This window comes from Leopardus geoffroyi, chromosome C3, assembly GCF_018350155.1.
Source record: "Leopardus geoffroyi isolate Oge1 chromosome C3, O.geoffroyi_Oge1_pat1.0, whole genome shotgun sequence".
Classification (NCBI taxonomy): domain Eukaryota; kingdom Metazoa; phylum Chordata; class Mammalia; order Carnivora; family Felidae; genus Leopardus; species Leopardus geoffroyi.
The window spans coordinates 112,275,864-112,301,164 of record NC_059338.1 but is presented as its reverse complement, the minus strand read 5'-3'; the positions used below and the strand labels follow the sequence as shown (position 1 = coordinate 112,301,164).

Here is a 25,301-nt window from a genome sequence, read left to right as displayed (position 1 = left end):
TATTTTTTTTTAATTTTTTTTTTTTTTCAACGTTTATTTATTTTTGGGACAGAGAGAGACAGAGCATGAACAGGGGAGGGGCAGAGAGAGAGGGAGACACAGAATCGGAAACAGGCTCCAGGCTCTGAGCCATCAGCCCAGAGCCCGACGCGGGGCTCGAACTCACGGACCGCGAGATCGTGACCTGGCTGAAGTCGGACGCCCAACCGACTGCGCTACCCAGGCGCCCCTCCCTCATGGTCTTCAGAAGAAACTGACTCTGGGGTACCTGGGTGGCTCAGTCAGGTAAGTGACTGACTTTAGCACAGGTCATGATCTTGCAGTCCATGAGTTTGAGCCCCATGTCAGGCTCTGTGTTGACAGCTCAGAGCCTGGAGCCTGCTTCGGATTTTGTGTCTTCCTCTCTCTCTGCCCCTCCCTGGTTCATGCTCTGTCTCTCTCTCTCTCTCTAAAAAACAAATAAACATTTTTAAAAAAAAAAAAAAAAAAAAAAGAACAAACTGACTCTATCAACACTTTAAACTCAGACTTCTAGCTTCCAGAACTGTGACACAATAAATTTCTATTGTATAAGACTTTTAGATTGTATTTTGTTATGACTGCCCTAGGAAACTAATACCAACAGGGATATTCAGATTTTAGATGGGGTGATGAGGGAAGTTTCCATATGAAAAGAGAACAAAATACAGTCAAGAAGGTACCTGGGAGAAGCATAGACCAGACAGAGGGAAGAACAGGTGCAAATACTCTCTGGTGGGAGCACATGAGTGGCAAGTGTAAGGATCACCAAGGTCAGGTTTCCTGATGCATTGTGAGCAAAGGGAAGGAAAGGGGGAGGTTAGAGATAAGGTCAGACCACATAGGGACCAACTGGCCATGTGTGGACAGTCGTCTTCTTCCCTGGGAAAGAAGAGAAGCCATTAGAGGGCTGTGGGCAGAAAAATGCCATCATCGTTGTCAAAAGCAGCACATTCAGTTTTCTGTTAAGGAGAAAACAAATTCCAAGTTCCTGATTTATGGTTTCGCTTATGCATCTGTTTTAGCCAGGACTCCTGGGGTTGCAAGTGACACAGAATCAACTCAAACTCTCCTAAGCAATGGAAGGAAGTTATTAGCTCATATAACCAAAAAGCTCATGAGTAATTTACGCAGAGCTGTGGATAAAACCTGTCTCATCAATAATCTGTCTCCTTTTCTATTTCTTTCAATTCTCCTTTCCTCTGTGTTGACTTTATCTGCAGGTAGGCTTTTATTATTATGTGGCGAAAGAACCGCTAGAGGCTCTAGACTTTCACGCTTCTTAGTATTAGAAATCTCAGGAGAGATTCTTTCTCTCCTACCATTCAAACAACCCCTCAAAGAGTGCCGTTGGCTTCCTTGGGTCATGAGCCTTGTCCTACAATAATCAGTGGTGGTTTCTAGAGATAGTTCTCTGACTAGCCTAAATCACATGTCCACTTCTGTGGCAAGGAAGCAGACCCACAGATTGTACTATCTAGGTAGATGAGGTACATTTACCAAAAGAAAGAGTTATGTCAGGGCCACAAAGTTGTACAGCTTCAGAACTCTTATTCCTGTTCGAGTCTGTATGAATGGGACTCACTGCAGAGTACAATCCCTGAGAGAGCGTACATGGTGGCCCCTGGTTCTCTAACCTAAGGAATGGGGAAAGGAAGCTGTACATGCAAAAATAACAGGCATCCCTTGTTAGATGTAGAAGGCAGAAGTCATGAGCATCCACTGATGTAGTCCATACAGGTCAACATTCCAGGAAGAGAGCAGGATGGAGAGGAGAAAGAACAGATCTGACTGGAAAGGTCAAAAGATATTTTGCCAGAAGTCTCTACAGGATTTCTACCAACCTCCAGGTATTTAGCTGGTATTGTGCTACCTAGATTGATCCCGTTCTTCTTGACCATATTTCATAATTCATAGATGCTGGATATGTATTAAAATATGCCAAAGTGCCTATCTGCTGATTCATGGGATACCCTGACAACTAGACAAGTTGTGTCAATTCCTGCTTTTCTAGTTTCAGAGTTATTTGCTGCTTTATTCCCCCTCCCCAGTCAACTCCTAAAAATGTACAGTCCAATTATCCATACTTGGAACAACTCCCTAATTAAGTAATGAGATCCTTAAAGAAAGGCACTTTTGTCATCCTGCTATCACCTCTATTACTCATCTTGGTTTTTAAAAATCTTCTAGAAATTTTGAAATATGAAAAACACCATGGAGAAAAAGATAATGTCTTTCCATATATCCACCACGCTGATTTAGAAAATGTTAATATTTTGGGGCGTCTAGGTGGCTCAGTCGGCTGGGTGTCCGACTTCGGCTCAGGTCATGATCTTGCGGTCGGTGGGTTCGAGCCCCGTGTTGGGCTCTGTGCTGGTGGCTCGGAGCCTGGAGCCTGCTTCACATTCTGTGTTTCCCTCTCTCTCTGCTCCTCTCCCTCTCGCACTCTGTCTCTCTCTGTCTCTCAAAAATGAATAAATGTCAAAAAAAAATTAAATAATTTAATATTGTGACATTTGTTAAATAAAATATCACAGATAGAGTGTAAGCCTTCTTGTCACTTCTCATTACCTCCTATTCATTCATTCATTAATGCCGTCATTCATTACTTTCATTTTAAAAAGATTTATTGAGGGTGCCTGGGTGGCCCAGATGGTTGAGCATCTGACTTCAGCTCATAGGTCAGGTCATAGTCTCACGGTTTGTGAGTTCAAGTCCCACATCGGGCTTGCTGCTGTCAGCGTGGAGCCTGCTTTGGATCCTCTGTCCACCCCCCCCTGCACCTCTTCCACTCTCACTCTCTCTCTCAAAAATAAACATTTTAAAAAATAAAATAAATAAAATAAAAAGATTTATTGAACAACTATATACTATGTTATAACACCATGGGATAAAAACAAATAAGATTGAGACCTACTTCCTTTCCTCAAGGTTCTCCCAATCTAGTAATGATATCCCCCAAATGGTTGATAGTCTATTTTTAGTAGGTGGGTGTGAACATATAAAAGGGGGATGAACTAAAGAAATGACAGCTTCTGCATTGAAAAATTGACAATATAAGACCACAGTGGAAACCAAAGAGTGAGATGGATAAAATTCCAATTGCATTAACATAGTGACCACTTTGCCTCTTGTTTCTGATAGAATTGTATGGTAAATGTCCTTTTAGCAAATGAAAAACCTGCCACCAAATAGTTATTTGACACAGGTCAATTTTTATTACAGTTTTTGGTGCCTAGTCCATACTGAGCATAGAGACAGTATTAAAAGTTCAAAAAAAAAAATCAATAGATAACTTTCAGGCCTAAAATTGTATAATTTTATACATTTTAAAAATTGTAATTGAGGAGAAAGAACTAAATACATTACACTGAAAAGCATAATACAAATTCTTCTTATTCATAATTGACAATAAGTTCTCTAAAATCAGGTAACTGTAAGGCTTGCCTATTAAATGAGTAGTGGAAACTTTTCACAAGGGAAACTACTCTTTCAAGCTTGAATTTCTTCATATTCTGCCATTCTGCTGGGTCTGGTTTGTCTGGGTCTGCAATCGGGAAGACTGCAAGCCTCTGTAGTGTCTTGGTGCAAATTAGGAAGTACCCCTTCTGGGCTCAGACAGCCCTGCCAGCTAGTGCCTCTGTATGAAAAACTAGGCTCCCTTTCCGCAGAGACAGCCCCAAAGCAGCCCACACCAGCCCCACTCACCACCTTGGCCCAGCATGTTTGTGTACTGCACACTTTGTACAACCAGGTGCCTTGTTTCCAGTGCCAAAAGACATGGCTTTCAGCACACTACACCGAACACCTCCCAAGGCCGGGCACTTGGCCAGGCACTGGAAATAAAAGGGGGAGTAAGACAGAGTCTACCTTTGGTGTCTGGGAAGAGGGCCAAATAAACAGATCACCACAATAAGACCTAGTACAGTGATCAAGGAGAAACATAAACAGGATCACAAATGAAGGAACCACTCATTCTTCTTGGATGGAGCTGTGGTCAAGGAAAACTCAGAAAGGAAGAGGCTTCTGCATTGGGGTTCATAGAATGAGTAGACATTCATGAGGTGGGAAAAGAGCATTAGGACACTGATGACAAGGATAAGATTGAGAGTCTCTTCCTGCACCCCTGCTTTCTCAGGAAAGCACAGGGCTGCAGCTTTATCACTTTGACCTAGATTTTGGGTCCCACCATTTTTGTTGGGTTTGCCTATGTCTCTTTTTGTCACTGAAGTGATCCAGACAAGCTTAGCAGTGAGGCTTGTATAAACAGTGTAAAAAACAGTGTTCATTTGCCAGGACTGTCCCTCCACATAGTTCTCTTGGGAGTCTGCAGAGGCAGGAGGTGGCTGGTCAAAGGCCAGGGATTTGGGAACATGGCCAAATGGCCTCCTTGAAGATATAGCACACAAGGACATTCCAGGAAGAGGGAACAGTATAATACCACAGTATTTTGTTTGCCAGATGGAAATATCCTAGTGACAAACATATTTAATTTGGCTGCAGGTGTGACCCATGATTATGCAATAGAATTGTGGATCAGCTAGAATGTAATTTTTCAAAGACCTAGACTGCTTATTTCCCTAGAAGGATCAGTTACTTTTGCCCAGAAAAGCTGTTCTAAGCCCACAGACTACATTTCTAACTCTAATGAACCTTTCCCCCTGTTGGCCTGTGCTACTGGTTGCTAGAAGAATCAGGAGGAAGCATGTGTAGAGCATAGCTCCACAGAAGCCACTGTGACTCTCAGAAAAACAACTAGGTGTGTGTCCTTCTGGCAGGAAGTTAGAGAGGGCTTCTCTGGGTCATTAAGGGAGAGTGGTCATATGCAGTCATCAGACTGATTGTATAGGGTGGGGGCATCAGAGGCCATCACCTTTATTTCTTCCCCTATGGTAGGGACTCTGATGTTGCTGTGATGTACTAAAATGACAGTGTCCCCTGAACCTGTTTGTGGAGTTAAAGGAGGACTAGAAGCTTCACTGAGCACTGTTCTGCACAATAAGGATATCAACAACAAACCTGCTGACTGTGTTTTTACTGATTAGTTCCAAACTAGCTATTCCAGGCCACACACTCATAAACTAGGTTCTCCTTTGATGACCCCTGTGTTGAAATAAAAGGAGGTGGTGAGTTTTGCAGCACCAGCCCTCAGGAACTGCCTGAGAGCCCTCATTGCAACAATCTGATAACCGCAGAGAGCACTGAGAAATACCTCCCCGCCCATGTTTTCGATCCTCCAGTGCTCCAAACATTCTTTCTGAGGCTCTCACTGACTAGGGAATGGAAAACCTTAGCCCATACTAGTACCTAGGTAAGAATCATCATGAGAACAAGAGACAAACTCAGAAACACTTTGTAAACAAAAGAACATTCCTACAAAGTAGGCAGGCACATTAAAATATGGCATGTTAAAAAAAAATAATAACCAGACCAAGGATATGTTGGCCTGTATTTAAGGACCCTGCAAAAGGGGATCACATGTCAATGAATATCACTGAGAAAGTATCATAAAGACTTCACATTCTTCAGCTTAGGAATGTGAAAAAGATAACCCCATTCCAACAGTTGCATATGCCAAAACTACAGGAACCATCATTTATTTCTCTTCTCTCCACTACTTTTCCCCATCAGTCTGTCAGCAAGTCAATCTCCAAATTATATATTGATCTGTCCACTTCTTTTTATGTCTTCTACCATCATCTCAGTCCAAGCCACAATAATCTCTTGCCCAGACAACCTCAATATCCCACCTACTGGTTTTTCTATACTCACTTTGGCTCCCCTCCACCTCTGATTTCAGTACGGGAACGTCTTTCTGAGCATAAACTAATGGAAGAAATTAAGAAAGTAAGAATTATATATATTTGACAACAAAGAAAGCTTAAAATCTTGAATGTTAAAAAACATCACCACACAAAGCCCTTAGCAGAAGTGAGAGGGTTGGGGCAAAGAAAAAATTTACTTTTTACTATATTATCACTTATTACTATACTTACTATATTATTTCTGTATTATTTAATTCATTCAGTGAGTATGTATTTTAAAACTTCTTTTTTTTTTTTAATGTTTATTCATTTTGAGAGAGAGAGAGAGACAGTGTGAGCAGGGAAGGGGCAGGGAGAGAGGGAGACAGAATCTGAAGTAGGCTCCAGGCTCTGAGCTGTCAGCACAGAGTCCAACGTGGGGCTCAAACCCATGAATGGCGAGATCATGACCTGAGCAGAAGCTGGACGCTCAACCGACTGAACAACCCAGATGCCCCTCAGTGAGTATGTGTTTTAAAATAAAAAAAAATTGACACAAAAAACCATATTATAAATAACAAAAAATAAACAAAGTGTTAAAGTAGTTGACACAAATATAAGACTTAATAGATTTGAGAGCCTTAATATACAAAAGCTCATACAGATCAAAAAGAAAAACATTAAGACCATCAGCATTAAAATGGGTAAGGAAAAAAAATTATACTTTGAAATAAACTACTAGGTTTTTAACAAAAAAAACAATGAGTAAGGATGTTGACAATAAATCACTAGAAATCAAATACAAATACGTAGTAAACAAAAAATGTCCTATTTCACTGATGATTAAATAAATGAAAAATAAAAGTGAGATATCACTTTTGACATGTTAACATAGGAAGACTGTTAAAAAATTTAATAAATCTGGGGCACCTGGGTGGCTCAGTTGGTTGAGCGTCCGACTTCAACTCAGATCACGATCTCATGGTTCATGAGTTCAAGTTCTGCATCTGGCTCAAGTGCTGTCAGTGCAGACCCCACTTGGGATCCTCTGTCTCCACTCTCCCCTGTGCCCCTCCCCTGTCTCTCTCTCTCAAAAATAAATAAAAATAAATAAATTAAATAAAATAAAGTTCACAGCTCTGTCTTAAAGTTCTTAAAAAGAATTAATAAATCTATCACTTTCATCCACATTTTGTGGGAAGACATAATTTCTTTGGTAAGAATTGTGACAATGTCAGACGTCTCAAAAGTTCACAGCCTTTGACTAGTGATTTTACTTCTAGGAATTTATCACAAGGTAATAATCACAGATATGGACAGAGATTCAACTACAGTGGTTCATCTAAGAATTATTTATAAAATCAAAAATTGGGGAAAACATAAGGATCAAATAACAAGAGCACAGTTAAGTCAATGGTGTTATCAGTAAGATAAGTAATAACATTGTCATCAAAAATGTTTATGAAGGCTCAATATAATAAAAATACCTATTTTTGTAAGTTAGATATAAATTTAACATAATTAAAAAAATAACTTTAGAATTTTTTTAATAGAAAAACTGATCCTAAAGTTCAAATGGAAAAATAAATAAGAATGGCCAGGAAAATACTGGCAAGGGAAAAAAAGCAATGAGAAAGAACCAGTATTACCAGATATATATGAAAACATATTTTAAACTTGCAATAGGTAAGAGAGTACAGTGCTAGAATACTAATAGACAAATGGAACAGTATACACAGAAAACACATACATTAGTTCATTCCATGAAAGAGGAAGCATCTCAAGTCAAAGGGGGAAAAGGTGGACTGATGAATAAATGATGAACTAGATAGAAAGAAAAAAGTTGGATCCATGCTTTGCAACATTTATTTCCTCCAAAACAAACAAACAAAAAGCCAAGAAAGAAAAAAACTAAAAGTTAAAAGTATAGAAGTACTAGAAGAAAACAAACAATAATTTAAAAAAATTTAATGGGAAGGTCTTTATAATGATGATTCAAAATCCAGAAGCATTGAAAGTAAATATTGATAAAGTCTGACTAAATAAAAATATATTACAAAATTTCTACATGGAAAGATTTTACAAGAAAAGTCAAAGCCACAACAAACTGGGAAAAAAAGTTGTGATCTATGTCCCAGACATAGGACTAATCTCCCTCATGTACACAGAGCTCCTACAAAGCAATACAGAAGGCCTGTAACCTATAGAAAAGTGAGCAAAGCTTATGAAAAGACAGTCTACAGGAAATGATATAAGAATAATTCTAAAACTATGAAAAAATGCTCGTCTCCCCTTTGAATAATAGAAATGTAAATTAAAATTATACTGAAATACTACTTTTTAACTTATCCAATTGGCAAAAATGCCAAAACTTTCGAGAGAACTGGGTTCTCTCACATCTAGTAGGAGTGCAAAATGCCATAAACCTTATCAAGGGAACTTAGCAGCATCTATCAAAAACACAATTTTGACCCAGAAATTGTACTTCTGGGAATTTATTTATGCATTAGCATACAAAAGTAATGTACAAAGCTAATAATTTCAGTGCCAGTTGTCACAGGAAATGAATAGAAAAAAAACAAGTGTCTCCCACTAGAAGACCGGTTAAATTAACCAGTATGTACCTATAAAAAATTGGTGAAACTCACTATGACCTTCTATGGAAATACCTATAAGAGAAATTATGCTAATGTCATAATGTGAACAATATACTATCTTTTATATGAAAAGGTGGGGAGACAGCAGAATCTATGTTCATATTTGTATATATGTACGTAAATAAAGGAAATGACACTGTATTAGTATTCATGGCCATATAATGAATTATCCTAAACCTTAATGGGCTAAAACAACTGATATTTAATACCTCAGGGTTTCTGAGGGCCAAGGATCAGGAAGCTGCTTTGCCGGGTGGCTCTGGGGAGCTGTGGCACAGGGTCTCTCATGCAGTTGCAGTGAAGTTGTCAGGGTTGCAGTTCATCCGAAGGGGCTGGAACATCCACTTTTAATTTTCTTTTTTTAATGTTTAATTTTTGAGAGAGAGAGAGACAGCACGCATGAGTGGGGGAGGGGCAGAGAGAGAGACACACACACACAGAATCTGAAGCAGGTTACAGGCTCCAGGCTCCACACTGTCAGCACAGAACCCATCACTGGGCTTGAACTCACAAACTCCGAGATCATGCCCTGAGCCAAAGTCGGACGCTTAACCTAGTGAGCCACCCAGGTGCCCCAAAACTAAACAGATGCTTCAATACAGAGAACAAACTGGTGGTTGCCAGAGGAGAGGTTGGTGGGGGTAATGGGTGAAATATATAAAGGGGATTAAGAGGTACAAACTTCTGTATAAAATAAATGAATATAGAGATGAAAAGTACAGCACAGGAAATATAATCAGTAATATTGTAATAACGTTGTATGGTGACAGATGACGACTATACTTACCATGCTGGGCACTGAGTAATGTACAGAGTTGTTGCATCACTATATTGTAGAACTGAACTAATATAACACTGTATGTTAACTGTGCTTAAAAACAAAAACAAAACCCAACCAGCTCAGCTTCAAGGGGGTGGGGAATAGACCACCTCTGATGAGAGTAGCTGCAAAAAATCTGTGGCCATATTTAACACAGGAATATATTACTTATTCCAAAAGAATAAAAATGTTTATAAGTAAATCTTAATGATATGGGAAAATTCATGTTATACTGTGATAAGCAGAGAGCAAAACTGTATACAACTTATGATTTATATCTCTACCACCATTGTCTCCTGGCTTTCCTGCTGCCTCCCTGACTACTCTATTTTTAGTATTTTTTCCTGTCTCCACTAGAGATAATGGCTCAACTCAAAATGCTTAAATAGTAAGGAATATGGATTCTTTCACATAACAGAAAGTTAGGAGGAAGGCAGCTCCAATGGCTGAAAATGCATCTACTGCTAATGTCAGCAGGGCTCCAGGGCCAGGTCAGCATTTCAGCTAGATGCTCCACGCTAGTTTCCCTCATGGCTGCATGATGGCTGCTTCAGTCACGAGCATCACATTCAAAACTGACAACATCCAGAGGAAGAAGAGGTATGTGTCTTCCTTGTGTCTCTCTGACCCCTCATCTCTTCATTTTGAAAAATTTTAAATGTACAGAAAAGTTGGGAGTGGTACAATGGCGACCCATATACACTCTACCTAGATTCAACAACTGATGACATTTGCCACACGGCACAATTGCTTAACCTCCCACCTTCACTCTTTTTCCTGTATCATTTGACAGTAAGTTGCAGACATCATGACACTGTACACCTACATGATTCAGCCTGTATTTCCTAAGAATATATATGTCTCCTAAAGATCCACAACAACAGCATACTTAAGACAAATTAACAGTAACTCCCTAATATCACTTAATATAGTCTATGTTCAAATTTCCTCATTAGTCCCTAAAATGTATTTTATAGCTTATCTTTTTCAAACCAGAATCCAATCAAGTTGCATACACTGCATTTGGTTTTATATTTCTTTGGTCTTTTTTTTTTTTTAAGTTTATTTATTTTTGAGAGAGAGAGAGAGAGAGACAGAGTGCAAGCAGGTGAGGGGCAGAGAGAGGGGGAGACACAGAATCTGAAGCAGGCTCCAGGCTCTGAGCTGTCAGCACAGAGTTCGATGCGGGGCTCGAACCCACGAACAGTGAGATCATGGCCTGAGCTGAAGTCAGACACTTAACTGACTGAGCTGCCCAGGTGCCGTGATATTTCTTTGGTCTTTTTAAATTTAGAACATTCCCCCAATTCATTTCTCATGCCACTGTGTTTTTCTTTTGAATTATTCTGATATATTTCCTCATGACGCCATTTGTCTCGTTCCTCTTATCTTTATATTTCTTGTGAACTTCAAAATTATATTTAGAAGCTTAATTAGATTTCTGTTAAACCTTTTTGGCAATAATATTTCATAAGTGAAATTGTATATTGTACCTTTATTACTGAGGCAAATTTCTCAGAAGCCCCACAGTAGACTTTTTCTTAAGTGTCATTGACCAGAGCAGGGAAACATGCACTGGCCTGGACCAATCACTGGTGATGGGAGTGGAAATACCATGCTTAGGTTCTTTTGTAAGATGTACGTCTGTGGGCTGAGGATGGTACCTGGCTCTTCTAAGGGAGGAAGGGGAATACATGTACAAAAAGGGTTCTGCCAGGTGGAGGAAGCAGGAAGCATCCTTTCTCTGACCCCTTCTGTGCATCAGCAAGTTCCGCTGGTGCTACCTTCACCACATGATATTCACCCACTTTTCTCCATCTCCACTGCCACACCTGTCCACGTCCCCAACAACACTGGCCCAGGCTCCAAGCAGAAGCTCCTAACCAGTCCTCCTGCTTCCAGTCTATTCTCCAAATACGCACGAGAGCTGTCTTCTAAAATCTGAGTTTTTGGATTAGGCCAAACCCCTGCTTTAATCCCTCCAGGGCCTTCCTTGTGCACTTAAAATCCTCAATTCTCAACTTGGCCTACAAAAGATCACAGCACCAAGGTTCCTGCTTACCTCTCCATTTTCACGTGGTCCACCCTCCTGCACATTCGGTAAATGCCAGCTACAAGGCTTTCACTCTTTGAACGTGCCGGACCCTTTACTGACTCGGGGCTTGTGCACATGCAGTTTTCTTTTGTGGAACACTACCCCCACCTCCATGCACACACACACTCTTCGCCTGGTAGCAGAATGCAGTAGTTGTTATGGGCTCGAATTGTGTTTCCCCCAAATTCATATGTTGAAGTCCTAACGAACCTCCAGTACCTCAGAATGTAACTGTTATTTAGAGATAAAGTTTTCAAAGACACAATTAAAGTAAAATAAGGTCATTAGGGTGGGCCCTAATTCAATGAGTGGTGTCCTTATAAAAGATAATATGAGGACACAGATATAGAGGAAAGAGCATGTGAAAACACAGGGCGAAAGTGACCATCTACAAGTCAAGGAGAGAAGCCTCAGAAGAAATCAACCCTGCTGATACTTTGATCTTGGACATCTAGCCTCTAGAATTGTAAGAAAATAAACTTCTGTTGTTTAAGCCACCTGGTCTATGGTACTTAATTACAGCTGCCCTAGCAAACTAACACAGCAGGTAAGCAGGTAGACTGGAGCAACCTTCCCAGATGTAAATCCTGACTCTGCCAAATACTAGCTGTGTAATTTTGGGCAACTTACTTAACATTTTCATGTTTTGGTTTCCTTTTCCATAAAATGGGGATGACAACAATAGCACCAACACAGTGGCAGCCATCCAGTCTTCCCTAGACTGAGGGGTTTCCCGGGATACAGGACTTTCAGGGCTAAAACCTGAACAGTCCCCCTGAACTGAGCATGGTTGTTGTGAGACAGAATTAATATGGGCAGCACACTAGAAGAATGTCCAGCACGTGGTAAGCACTCAATAAGTAACAGGTTTGGCACTATTATTATTATTATTATTCATATTTCAGATCTCTGTTTAACTGCACTTTCTCAGAGATACTTTTCCTGATTCCATAATCTGGATTAGGACTCACTGTTAAATTTTTTCATAGTATAAAGTTCATTTTTTTTTGTTAGTGGTACCCCAATATCCATTCTCCTCATTTTCAGTAATAATAGGACCCGTGATTTCTAACTGGGCACATGGCTGCCTGGAATAAAAACTACTTCCCAGCTTCCCTTGTAGAAAACTAAATTCTGACTAATGCGATATGAGCAGATGTGATACATGCAAATTCTGGCTTGTACCCTTAAAGCAGGAGATTCTTAACCCAAGGGAGTTCTGCACGGAATTCATGGAGTCGGTGAACTGGAATGGGAAAAAAATTACATCTGTATTTTCATGAATGGCTAATGGAAATTTAGCATTTGCTTCAATTAAGAATACAGGCAACGAAGCATAAAAGTATTAGCAGTAACTATGATCTTGTCACCAAATGAAATCACAGATGTTTTCATATCACATAATAGTTTTGTAAATATCTAATATATCATGTTCATCACCACTATGAAATTTGAAATTAGACTCACTGCAACTCTTATTAGTTAATGCTTAATGAAGCACATGCATTGCTATATGCCATGGCATAGAAATGACTTCTTTAAAAAAATTTTTTTTAACATTATTTATTATTGAGAGACAGAGAGAGTGAGCAGGGGAGGGGTAGAGAGAGGGGGGAGACACAGAATCTAAAGTAGGCTCCAGGCTCTGAGCTGTCAGCACAGAGCCCGACGCGGGGCTCGAACTCACGATCTGTGAGATCATGACCTGAGCCGAAGTCAGTCACCTAACCAACTGAGCCACCCGGGCACCCCAGAAATGACTTCTTATTTATTTAATTTATTTAATTTGAGAGAGAGACAGCAAACGCTCCCTCTCAGAAGGAGAGGGAAAGAGAGAGAGAGAATCTTAGGCAGGTTCCACACTCAGCACGGGGCCTGACATGGGGTTTGACCCCACAACCTGAGCTGAAATCGAGAGTCAGATGCTCAACCAACTGAGCCACTCCCCCCCCCCCCCCCCCCCCCCGCCACCACCAAACCAAATGACTACTCTCTTAGAGAGAAGAGCATCTTGCCCCTTCTGCTTTCACTCTTGCTGCTGGCTGCCATGTGGAACTAGCAGTGGGCCATCCTGGACATACAGGTGAAGGCTCCACTCCTCAGATGGTAGAATGAGCAGACTGCAAGAGCCTGGGGCTCAGCGATCTTGGAATCTCCAGGCAACCTGAGACTGCTTGCACCCAAACTGCCAGAGGACTAAATGTCTACTTTGTCTGCAGCACTGTTATTTTGTGTCTTAATTTGAGCAGCTGAACTCATAGCTTCATTAACACAATAGCAGTTATCACATTTTGTAATTATATATTTATTTGTGATGACTTTTTGTGTAACTGTCTTTACTACTAAAGAATAAAGCTCTTTGAGGACATGGAACATGTCTATTTGCTTACCCTAGAATCCTGGTTCCTGGTACGGTGTAGGAACATAATAGACTTTCAATAAATGCTTTAGAATGAATGAAATAATAGCATAATAAATGTTTATGACCATGTTTGGCTATTCAAATAATATTATAGGGGCAATATATAAAAACAAGCAAAAAGCCTATACACAGAGAAAAGGTTAGATCTAATACCAAAATGTAAACAGTAACTGTTTGAATTATTGGTTTTAGCATGATTTTTCCCCCTACATTTGCCTATATTTTCCATATTTCCTTTAATCATATATATGTATAGCATTAAAGAATATGTGTGTGTGTATAATTAAAGAATATAAAGTATGTACACAGATATCATTAAAAGAAGTCTAAAATATATAGGCAAATGTGTGTATGTATGTATATATATATATATATATATATATACTATATATATTATATATATACATAATTTTATATATATATATATATATAATGAAAAACATGTAACAAAACAAAATGGACCAAGAAGTCAGTTGATCCCTGAGGGCCTTGGAGAAGGAGGAGAAAGTGTGTGGAGTATTTTTATCCTGGGAGATTTAACCAGCTGTGGTCTGGTGTAGACCTTCCCAGACCATTTAGATGCTCAAGGTGTCATGTAAAAGCCAAAATGCCAGACTGACTTTTAACAGAAGGAATGAAACTCACTTCTTGGCAGAGGCCATGAAAAAAATGAGAGGGGGAGAAATATTATGGGACAATAAGGCATAGCTCTTTAAAATATAGCAATCAACCACAGGACAATCTTTATTTAGCTAAAGCTTGGAAAGAAATGTTATTATATTTCATCCATAATTACACAGATGGAACATCTCACCATGGAGAGTCATATATTCAGAAAGGATATAGTGAGCAACTGTCACAGCTAAAGGCCAAGTTAACAAATTGTGACTCTATGGTTATTTACTTATAAAAGTCAATTTTGGAGTTAAGCACTGGGCTTTTGCCTTGATTGCAACCTTGACTGAATGAAAGTGTATGCCTATTTCAAATATATTCATTTTGATATCAAGTAATTAGACTAAGGAAATACTTTATGTGCTCATAACTCTAAAAAATTAATTTCAACGGGCACCTGGGTGGCTCAGTTGGTTGAGCGTCTGACTCTTGGTTTTGGCTTAGGTCATGATCTCATGGGTTTGTGGGTTTGAACCCTCTGTTGGGCTCTGCTCTGACAGTGCAGAGCCTGCTTGAGATTTTCTGTCTCCCTCTCTCTCTGCCCCTCTCCTGCTTGCTCTCTCTCTCTCTCAAAAGAAATAAACTAAAAAAAAACACATTAATTTCAAGATTAGCAAATAATAGATGTTCTTATAAATGTTAGTTGGTGACAGTGTGTTATCCACAGCATAATTTTAAAAGTCCTCAATTTTTCCTCTACTTCCACTAATTGGAATTCTGCCTTAAAGTTTATGTATCTATAGGCTCATAACACTTTTAGTATGCATGACTTTGATTTGCATTAATTTGTGATTGCTAGAAATGGTATTTTTCAATACAGATTGATTGGCCTGGAGGTGAGAAAACTAAATATGTCCATTAGACACATATGAAACTGGGTAATGGAAATAAAATAGAAGATAAGTTAATAATAGCTAATGGTAGCTGTTAAAGAATAGTTTTTAACAAAACTGTAGAAACATGACTCTCATACAGCTATAAAATGAAGACATGTCAAAAATTGCATTTAAAGAGTGCTTGGCTGGCTCAGTCAGTAGAGCATGTGACTCTTGATCTTGGGGTTGTAAGTTTGAGCCCTATGTTGGGTGTAGAGATTACTTAACAAATAAAATATTAAAAAAATTTTTCATTTAACTCATTAGTGTGGGAACCAGTAAGACGTTGCAATCAATTCAAAGAAATAATCAAAGTACCAGACTATATGGGCAGTCAGGAATGCTTAAGTAAATCTGCTTAACACATACGAAACTAGTCAATATCCATAGAATAATAATCAACTGAAACTCCTACGAACATAATTTGTATGTTTATGGACAAGAATAACGTGCGCTGTTGTCAATATTCTGTAACTTAGAGAAATGTAAAATAGCTCAAAGATGATGAAAGGCACCAAGAACTCTTAGACTCAAATAACCTGAACAATGTCTAGCTTACCATTGAGACACAATCGTTTTACTCCTTTTAAACTCTTTTGTTTTCTGGGGCGCCTGGGTGGCGCAGTCGGTTAAGCGTCCGACTTCAGCCAGGTCACGATCTCGCGGTCCGTGAGTTCGAGCCCCGCGTCGGGCTCTGGGCTGATGGCTCAGAGCCTGGAGCCTGTTTCTGATTCTGTGTCTCCCTCTCTCTCTGCCCCTCCCCCGTTCATGCTCTGTCTCTCTCTGTCCCAAAAATAAATAAAAACGTTGAAAAAAAAAATTAAAAAAAAAAAACTCTTTTGTTTTTTAATTTTTAAATTATATTTTAGAGAGAGAGAGAGAGAGAGTGTGGGAGCTGGGGAAAGGGGCAGAGGGAGAGAGAATCCCAAGCAGGCTCCAAGCTCAGCATGGAGTCTGATGCAGTGTTCGATCCCACGACCCTGGGATCATGACCTGAGCTGAAATCAAGAATTGGTCACTCAACCAGCTGAGTCACCCAGGTGCCCCTAAAAAGTCTTTCTTAATGTTTTCTGTACATAGCTGACTTGTGTTGAGTGCTATTTACGGGCAAGACACTGCCTAGGTGCCTTAAATACATCAGCTCATTTAATTTGTACAAGAACCTTATGAAGTAGGTTTTATTATTATTTCCATTTCCTAGGGCAAGTATCTGAGGCACAAGAAAAGGTAAATCTGTCACCAAAGGTCGCAGGGATAGTAGGAAGTGGGACCAGGATCTGAATCCAGGTTTTGTATCAGCTACAAAACCAAGTATGTGAGTATGTAAAGGAAAAGAAACTGATGGACCTGATCAGTCACATTACATTAGATATAGAAGAGGGAAGACAGAAGGATGACTCCACAGTACTTCCCTTGGTTGTGAGAAGGGAATTACTGTCCAGTTAAATAAAGAGACTAAAAAGTGGAGTTAGTGGACTTTGAAGTCATGGCAAGATGTCCAGATGGAAAATTCCAGCTGGGCAGGAGATCAGAACTAGAGATGTAGATGCATGATTTTTTTTTTCTTTTACATATCAGGCTAAATTGTGGTATCAAAAACACTAATAGTGTGTGTCTGTCAGAGCTAAAGAGAGAGAAGAGAACATTATGAAGGAGGGACTGAGGTCCTGCATAGGCTGCAGAGGCAGTCTTGGCAGTAAAACCAAAGCAGGGTTAATTGGAGAGAGTTGGTAGGACCATGCAACAGGGTACACTCCTTTGGGTTTAAGGAGAAACATTAAACTGGAGTCACAAATGCAAATAGGGTTGAGGCTGAAAAGTAAATAGAGGGCATATATCATGGAAGGGCTTTATCCAATGAGTAGTAAAGGCTGTCAAGCAAGCAAAGATCATGATAGGATGTACACTTTTTTTTTTTTTAATGTTATGTTTATTTATTTTTGAGAGAGCGAGATAGAGTGAGAGCAGGGGAGGGGCAGAGAGAGGGAGACAAAAATCCGAAGCAGGCTCCAGGCTCTTAGCTGTCAGCACAGAGCCCAACGTTGGGGCTCGAACTCAGGACGGTGAGATCATGATCTGAGCTGAAGTCGGACGCTCAACCGAGTCACCCAGGCACCCCCAGAAGTACACTTTAGAAAGAACCAGCCTGGCTACTGCATGAATAGACCGGGCAAATCTGGGAGGCAGGAGGTATCACTGGGATCCAGATGTAGGCGGAGATGGATGGCTTGGACCAGGTCAGGTCATGGCAACTAGACCCAGCTTTAATATTTGAGAGACTGCGGGTAAGAGTACCAAAGGAGGCTCACATACTATGTGAATACTGAAAAGTTATATATTAAGCTAGTAAACTGTCAAATAAAATATTCTCTATCCTCCTACCTTGATAAATACATCTTCGGAAGGACCCGGAAGGAAGGAGGAGAGACAGCGTGGGGTCCGCCGATTTCGGCGGGGCTTTTCTGGAACCCACAAAGCAGAAGAGCGCGGCGGCGACGACCCAGATGCAGAGGAGCACAGCGACACCTGGCTCCCTTCCGAGCGGCGTCCCCAGGCCGTCAGCCCGCCGCTGAGAAGTGGGCGGGTGGACCTGAGGAGGCGTGGCGGGGTCGGAGGGCACGCGGCGTCGGTGTCATGGCGGCCTCCGTGCTGGTTTCCACCTGCGGCCCGCTGCGGCTCGGCGTTACCGGCCTGTGCCGCCGCCGGCCGCCCCAGGGCCTGTGGGCTCGTGCGCGGCGGCTCCCGGGGCTCGCGGGGTCTGGGCGGAGCGTGGCCGCGGCCAGCGGATCGGGCGCCTCGGGCACCGACCGCTATTGCATGGAGCTGCTGCGGTGAGCGAGCCCGGCCTGCGCTGGCAGGTGGTCCGGGAGTGGCCCGGAGGGACCCGGGTGGGCGCGGCGGGACTCGGGGCTGGCCGGGGCGAGCCGGTTGGCGGGGACTGAGGCCACCGGAACTTTCGCGCAGGCCACGAAATCGTGGCAAAACTTCTCGTCTGTCACCTTGACTGAACCTTAATTTTTACCTAAACCTACTGCATGCACAGCTTTGTAAAATTTGACGGACGACTAGTAATTTTTACCTAAGCGAGTTCTTCTGTGTCAGGCACTATGCAAAGTACAAGTAGTTTACTTAATCTTCTTTACAGATTGTGATGCACAAATGTAGACCTACCGTTTAGGGTTATGAGGATTAACGCATTTAGAACAGTGCCTGGCACAAAGCAAGGGCACAGTTAGTACAGTATAAGCCATTATTATCTTATTTAATGGATGAAGATACGAAGGTTTAGAGAGATAAGGGAATTTACCAGAGGTTGAGTAGAATAGTATCATAAAGTTAGGGCCTAATGACAATTTTGTTCAGCCTTGATAACACCGGAAGGACTTGGCGCATGGCAGTCGCTGTTAATCATGCGCGGAATCATTAGAAGAATCAGGTCACCAGGTGACCTAGTGAGTCTGGGCAGGGGCCAGTTTTGGTATTATGCCTGACTGCAAAGATCAATGGCTTAGCCTCTGGTGCCGTTCTGCTGCCTTTGACTTATAACCTTGGTGAAAGGCTCAAAAAAGTACCTGGTCTGAAGAACTTCTGGGAGATGCTAGATTAAGCTACCTTGGATTTGACTGGACTAGTAAATCCAAATTTTTTATATTCAATTTTAGCAAAATGTAGCATAACAACAGAATTCTCATGCATTTCAGCATTTTGTTTTTAATCACTTTTTAAAATAATGTTTCTGCCCTATTTGTGGATTACTTACAGGGGAAACAAGATAACAATAGTGGAAATCAGAGCAATAAGCCAAAATTCCTAAAAAGTTACACACATTTTTATATATTTTAAAGTATAATTTTTTGATAAGAAACACAAGTTATCAAAATGTATACCGCCCATATCCACTTACTTGTTCAGGGTAATTTTTGACACCAGGAGTGTCCTAACTTCTCTATCCAGAGGTGAATAATCACTCTTCCTAATTTCTTATGTATTACTATATAGAAGTAATAGTATCATCACTATGTTATAGTATATGTATACACAGTTATTATACTATTCTTTTAGTAATAGTTTATGGGTATCACATGACAGTTTTCTCAAATGGGCAGATACTTTGTCTATGTAGATATTTGGGTGGAATGGAGCCTTCTGACTAGTGATTTATTAAAAAGCCTGGATTTCACAGGCATACTTCATCTGCATTTATTAATCCTGGGTTCATCATTTGGGAAAGTTGCATTAAAATTCAGCTATTTGCTCTTTTGTAAATTTCTACTCCTACGTTATAGCCTGGTTATGAGGGTTAAATGCGATGACGTATGTAAAAATGCTGCACATAACAAACGCACAATAGTAGTTTCATTCAAAAACAAAATAAAACTTGAAAGGAAGACTGCACTTTCTGGCTTCAGATTGTCCATTAATCTTTGAAAAATTTGGCCTCTGAAATTATTCATGCGAGGTTGTTTTGGACATGTATCTTATGCAAGGCTTCCAAATGTTGGAAAAGATACCAGGCCAGAAATTCGGGTTAGCCATCCAGAGCTCTGCTAGGAATCTAGGTTCCTGGGAATATCTCAAACCTAATTTACATAGGCATCTTGGGACTTGTTTCTGAGGAACCCCAAGGCTGCCTCAGGCTTTGGAATTAGTACTATAAAGGGGTAAGGAGATGTTAGTGAAGATGTCTGACAGTGCACCTGTTTTCCATCCTCCCTCCACCTCATTGGAGAACCACTTTTTTGTGCTTCAGTGGTACAGGTCCATGGAAATAGCACAGCAGTCCTGACAGCAGATATGCTTATTTATCATATGTCTGTCTCTCCCTACCAGACTGAGGTCTATACCTGTCTTCAGTGTCTAGACAGTGCTGGCGCATAGCGGGCCCTGAATAAATGTTGCAATTAGTGAATGAATGAAACGCCTTATTGCTGTATAAAACCGTCATAGTGTGGCATTTCTATCTGAAAGAGTTCAATAATTAGACCTTGGTTGGCTACTTAAGATATCCTTGTATACCAGTAATCAGTATTTATAACACTGATCCCGAGTGATGAAAAAATGGTTAAGTAATCAGTATATCTTACTCAATATAAAGAAGTTGGTAATATTGTTAGAAAAATTTCCAACCAAAATTAAACACACACACACACACAACACAGAACACAACAACTTTACAGAGAAACCCTTATTTGTGTAGAGTATCTTATTTCCCAAAGGTTGTTACCATACTAGTATATCTTCATTTTTCATTTCCCTGTAAGAAACCTGATGTACTTCACATATTGGTTATTTTTAGGAGATATGAAACAGGTAGGTTATCAAGCCTCATTTTGGAAATTAGGAAATAGATGTGGCGGATATCACTTCTGTCAGCTAATTGGATAAAAATTAAGATTGTAATCTTGATTGCTATTCAGTGTTTTCTCTCTGTTTCATATTAATTTCCAAACACTTTTGACGTTCAGAGACTTTTAATATTAAAATTTAATTTTAAAACACATCTATATGTATTTAAAAGTATAAATTAGGGGCGCCTGGGTGGCGCAGTCGGTTAAGCATCCGACTTCAGCCAGGTCACGATCTCACGGTCCGGGAGTTTGAGCCCCGCGTCGGGCTCTGGGCTGATGGTTCAGAGCCTGGAGCCTGTTTCCGATTCTGTGTCTCCCTCTCTCTCTGCCCCTCCCCCGTTCATGCTCTGTCTCTCTCTGTCCCAAAAAAAATAAATAAACGTTGAAAAAAAAAATTAAAAAAAAAAAAAAGTATAAATTAGGGGCGCCTGGGTGGCTCAGTCAGTCGAGTGTCCAACGTCAGCTCAGGTCATGATCTTGCAGTTTGTGAGTTCAAGCTCCGCATCAGGCTTGCTACTTTCAGTGCTTAGCCTGCTTTGGATCTTCTGTCCCCACCTCTCTGTGTCCCTACCCCACTTGTGTCCTCTCTTTCAAAAATAAATAAAACATTACAAAAAAATTAAAGTATAAATTAGAGAGCTGTTTTGCCCACACTGTCCATTTTGTAGCTGAAACCACTCATGGTGAGATTTTTTAGTAGAGCTGTTTTGTGATAACAGGGTCACTTGTTGTGATCCCTTCCTTTTGTTTACGTGGAAGTTGGAGGAAATTGTGAAGGGTGTGGCTAGAAGAGGTTTAAATTCTGTTAGGAAGATAACAAAAAGTGAACCAGTTGAAATCTGGGAGTAGTCTAAATTTCAGCATCTAAACTCCATGGAATCAAGTTGGACCTAACTTTATTTAGTTTACTCTTTTATAGGAAATAATGTTATAATAAAGTTCCAATGTATTATAGTGAAAGTAGCCTTGTCAATAGGCAGTCATCCTATGATGTATATATAATGACTATGCTGTTTTAAACTTTTTATTTTGAAGTAATTTCATTACTTTTTAAAAAAATTTATTTATTTTGAGAAAGAGGGAGAGAGAGTGGGGGAGGGGCAGAGAGAGGGAGAGAGAGAATCCCAAGCAAGTCCCGTGCTGTCAGCACAGAGCACCATCCCTCTCTGAGCTTGATCCCATGAAGGCGAGAGCGTGACCTGAGCTGAAATCAAAAGAGACACTCAACTGATGGGAGCCACCCAGGCGCCCCTGAAGTAATTTCAAATTGACATAGAAATTACAGAAATAGTACACAGAGATCCAGTATACTGTTCATCCAAATTACCTCATTGTTAACATTCTGAACATTTCAGAATAAAGTGTGGACATGATGTCCCATTACCTCCCCTTAATATTTTGGTGTGTCTTCCTTCCTTCCTTCCTTCCTTCCTTCCTTCCTTCCTTCCTTCCTTCCTTCTTTCCTTCCTTCCTTCCTTCTTTCCTTCCTTCCTTCCTTCCTTCCTTCCTTCCTTCCTTCCTTCCTTCCCGCCCTCCCTCCCTCCTTCCTTCCTTCCCTCCTTCCTTCCTTCTTTCCTCCCTCCCTTCCTTTCTTTTTCTTTCTTTCTTTTTTTAAGTTTATTTATTTTGAGAGAGAGAGAGAGCCAGAGCATGAATGGGGGAGGGGCAGAGAGAGAGGGAGAGAATCCCAAGCTGGTTCTGCTCTGTTAGCACAGAGCTTGACGTGGGGCTCAAACTGACGAACTGTGAGATCATGACCTGAGCCCATAAAATGCTTAACCAGATGCTTAACCGACTGAGCCACACAGGTGCCCCTAGTGTGTATTTCTTAACCCAGGGTTCCTCTCCCATATAACTATAGTACAATCAACAAAATCAGGATATTAAAATTGATCCAATTTACTGTCAAATCCACAGACTCCATTCAAATTTTGCTGATTATTCAGTTATGTCTTGCATGTATCTAGGATCATATGCTACATTTAGTTGTCAAATCTCCTTACTCTTTTCTAGGCTGAAACAATTTCTCAGTCTTTCCTTATTTTTCATGAGTGTGACATTTTTTTGAAGAGAGCAGGCCAGTTACTGTGTAGAATCTCTCTCAGTTTGGGTTTATTTAATGTTTCCTTATGATTTATACCTTTTTGGCAGGAATATTACAGGAATATGCTGTGCTTTTCTCACTATCATTTCAGGAAGCACATGATGTTGATTACCTTATTTCTGTGGTGTGAACCTTTTATTATTTGGTTGAGAGGGTATCTTCTGGGTTTCTCCCTTGTAAATTTAGTTAATGAGAATATTAGTGTATATTGGGCTCGGAGATTACACTGTGTCTCTATGTGAATATGGATAGTTAGCATTTACCTACATGTATCTGTCTACTTTCTCTTGTTTAAAAAAAAGGAAAAAAAAGGGGCAACTGGGTGGCTCAGTCGGTGAAGCGTTGAACTTCGGCTCAGGTCATGATCTTGTGGTTCATGGGTTGGAGCCCCACATTGGGCTCTGTGCTGACAGCTCAGAGCCTGGAGCCTGCTTCGGATCCTGTGTCTCCCTCTCTGTCTGCTCCTCCCCCACTCGTACTCTGTCTCTCAAAAAATCAATAAACATTAAAAAAAATAATAAAAAATAAATAAAGAAAAAAAACTTTAAAAATGGGGTTATAGAAGGTCAGCAAAGGGTGGGTTTGAGATTTTGGGTGGGTTTAAGTGGGCATTTTGGCAACATGGCTTCTCCTTTGGCATGTTTAACTATGATGTTTAACAGACATCCTTGCAGTTGAAGACACTTTTATTTTTATTTTTTATTTTCTTTTTAAGATTTATTTCTTTTTGAGAGACAGAGAGAGACAGAGCACAAATGGGAGAGGGGCAGAGAGAGAGGGAGACACAGAAGTCAAAGCAGGCTCCAGGCTCTGAGCTGTCAGCACAGAGCTGACGCGGGGCTCAAACTCATAGACTGTGAGATCATGACCTGAGCCAAAGTCGGATGCTTAAACGACTGAGCCACCCAGGCGCCCCTGAAGACACTTTTAAAGTAAAATTCTCTCCTAATGATGTCTTGAGCCCTGCCACTCGATGGGAATCATCAGAACCTGTAGGATCATATTTGGAATTGACATTCTCTATTGTCATTTTGTTCCTGTTTATTTTTAAATTTTCTTTTTGTTTCACTGGAAAGGAATGATGATGCTCAGTTTTAAAAGGTAAAAGTGTACAAGTTGCTTTGTTACAATACAACTAAATGTGTACACAAAGGAAAAGAAAGAATGTTAATTGGTAATACGTGTTTTGTGAGGAGATACTTCACAGCATATGTAAATATTCTATCAAACTTTTACCCATTTAACATTTTAAGACCTTTATTGATGATTTTTGTCTGACTCAATTACTTTGTTATCAAATGATGACTTAAAAAATATTTCATCATGTCTTCTAGACTTATCAGTTGGCATTGTATGGTTGTCGGGTTTTTCCCTTCCCTTCCTATTCATTCATCGTTTATTTATTTTGGTATGGGCTTATGGTGTTCTATTATAATGTTACTATCATTATTTTTTGATGCTCAGATTGACTCAGACTTGGCGAATGGGAACTTTGTCAGGCCAGTTTCTTTTTCTTTCTAATTATTTTTAAAATTAATTAAAACATTTTTTTTTTTTATTTTTGAGAGAGAGAGAGAGAGAGAGACCATGAGCGGGGTGGGGGAGAGGGGCAGAGGGAGACAGAGAATCTCAAGCAGGCCCCATGTTTACTGCAGAGCTGGATGGATGCAGGGCTTGATCCTGTGACCCTGGGATTATAACATGAGCCAAAATCAAGAGTTGGACGCTCAACCGACTGAGCCACACAGGTGCCCCTGTCAGGCCAGTTTCTTTGTTGTTTTGACAAGTCCCTCTACTCTGAACGTTTCATTACTTTCTGCTCAAGAAGATGTGATGTCTCTGGCCTATCTGGTATTTTTCCTGCCCCAGCCCTGGACTTAGTCATTCCTCCAACGAGCCCTCGTTTCTTTCAGTAGAGAATGGTATTTAGAAACCAAAGGTCTAGGTGTTAGGTGTGTTCACTGATACCGGGGGCTTAGGAGATATCATTGCTTCCACGTTCTCTCAGCAGATGCTACTAGGAAACATAAATATACACACACACCCACACTCCTATATTATTTTCTGTTTTTGTGTCTTATCTGTGTATTAAAGAGGTGCCTGGGTCGTTCAGTTGGTTAAGTGTCTGACTCTTGATTTTGGCCCAGGTCATGATCTCATGGTTTGTGAAACTGAGCCCCTTTTTGGGCTCTGTCCTGCCCATGTGGAGCCTGCTTGGTATTCTCTCTCTCCCTCTCTCACTGCCCCTCCCCTGCATGTGTGCACTCTTTCTCTCAAAATAAATAAATAAACTTAAAACAAACAAACTGTGAGTTCATACCATTACTGCTGGGATTACTTTCTTGAGTAGTCCACGTCAGCAGCTCATTTCAATTCTTACCAAAACCAAAGTGACTTGGAGACAATTAAAATTATAAGTACTATAGGGACACCTGGGTAGCTCAGTTGGTTGGGCATCTGGCTTCAGCTCAGGTCATGATCTCCCAGTTCGTGAGTTTGAGCCCCGTGTCAGTCTCTGTGCTGACAGCTCAGAGCCTGGAGCC

At 40.5% G+C, this 25,301-nt stretch overlaps 1 protein-coding gene and 1 long non-coding RNA gene across 9 annotated transcripts in view; one reads left to right on the top strand and one right to left on the bottom strand.

Moving 5' to 3' along the window:
- The window catches only part of LOC123585750, a 137,169-nt gene that overhangs the window by 58,957 nt on the left and 52,911 nt on the right, over window positions 1-25,301 (bottom strand). For 4 of the 5 annotated variants that reach the window (XR_006706398.1, XR_006706399.1, XR_006706401.1 and 1 more), the window contains exons 1-3: window positions 17,689-17,944; window positions 8,629-8,774; window positions 5,791-5,844 (exon numbers count right to left, since the gene is read on the bottom strand). This is a non-coding gene — a long non-coding RNA (uncharacterized LOC123585750). Of the gene's footprint in view, window positions 1-5,790; window positions 5,845-8,628; window positions 8,775-17,688; window positions 17,945-25,301 lie in introns of those variants that run through there. The other variant, XR_006706400.1, reaches the window with a different exon arrangement.
- The window catches only part of NDUFAF6 (NADH:ubiquinone oxidoreductase complex assembly factor 6), a 33,827-nt gene continuing 26,457 nt past the window's right edge, over window positions 17,932-25,301 (top strand). The window contains exon 1 of one of the 4 annotated variants that reach the window (XM_045454175.1): window positions 17,932-18,137. In XM_045454175.1, the coding sequence (XP_045310131.1) occupies window positions 17,941-18,137 (197 nt within the window). In that variant the 5' untranslated portion in view covers window positions 17,932-17,940. Of the gene's footprint in view, window positions 18,165-25,301 lie in introns of all 4 variants that reach the window. The other 3 variants (XM_045454176.1, XM_045454178.1, XM_045454177.1) reach the window with 3 other exon arrangements.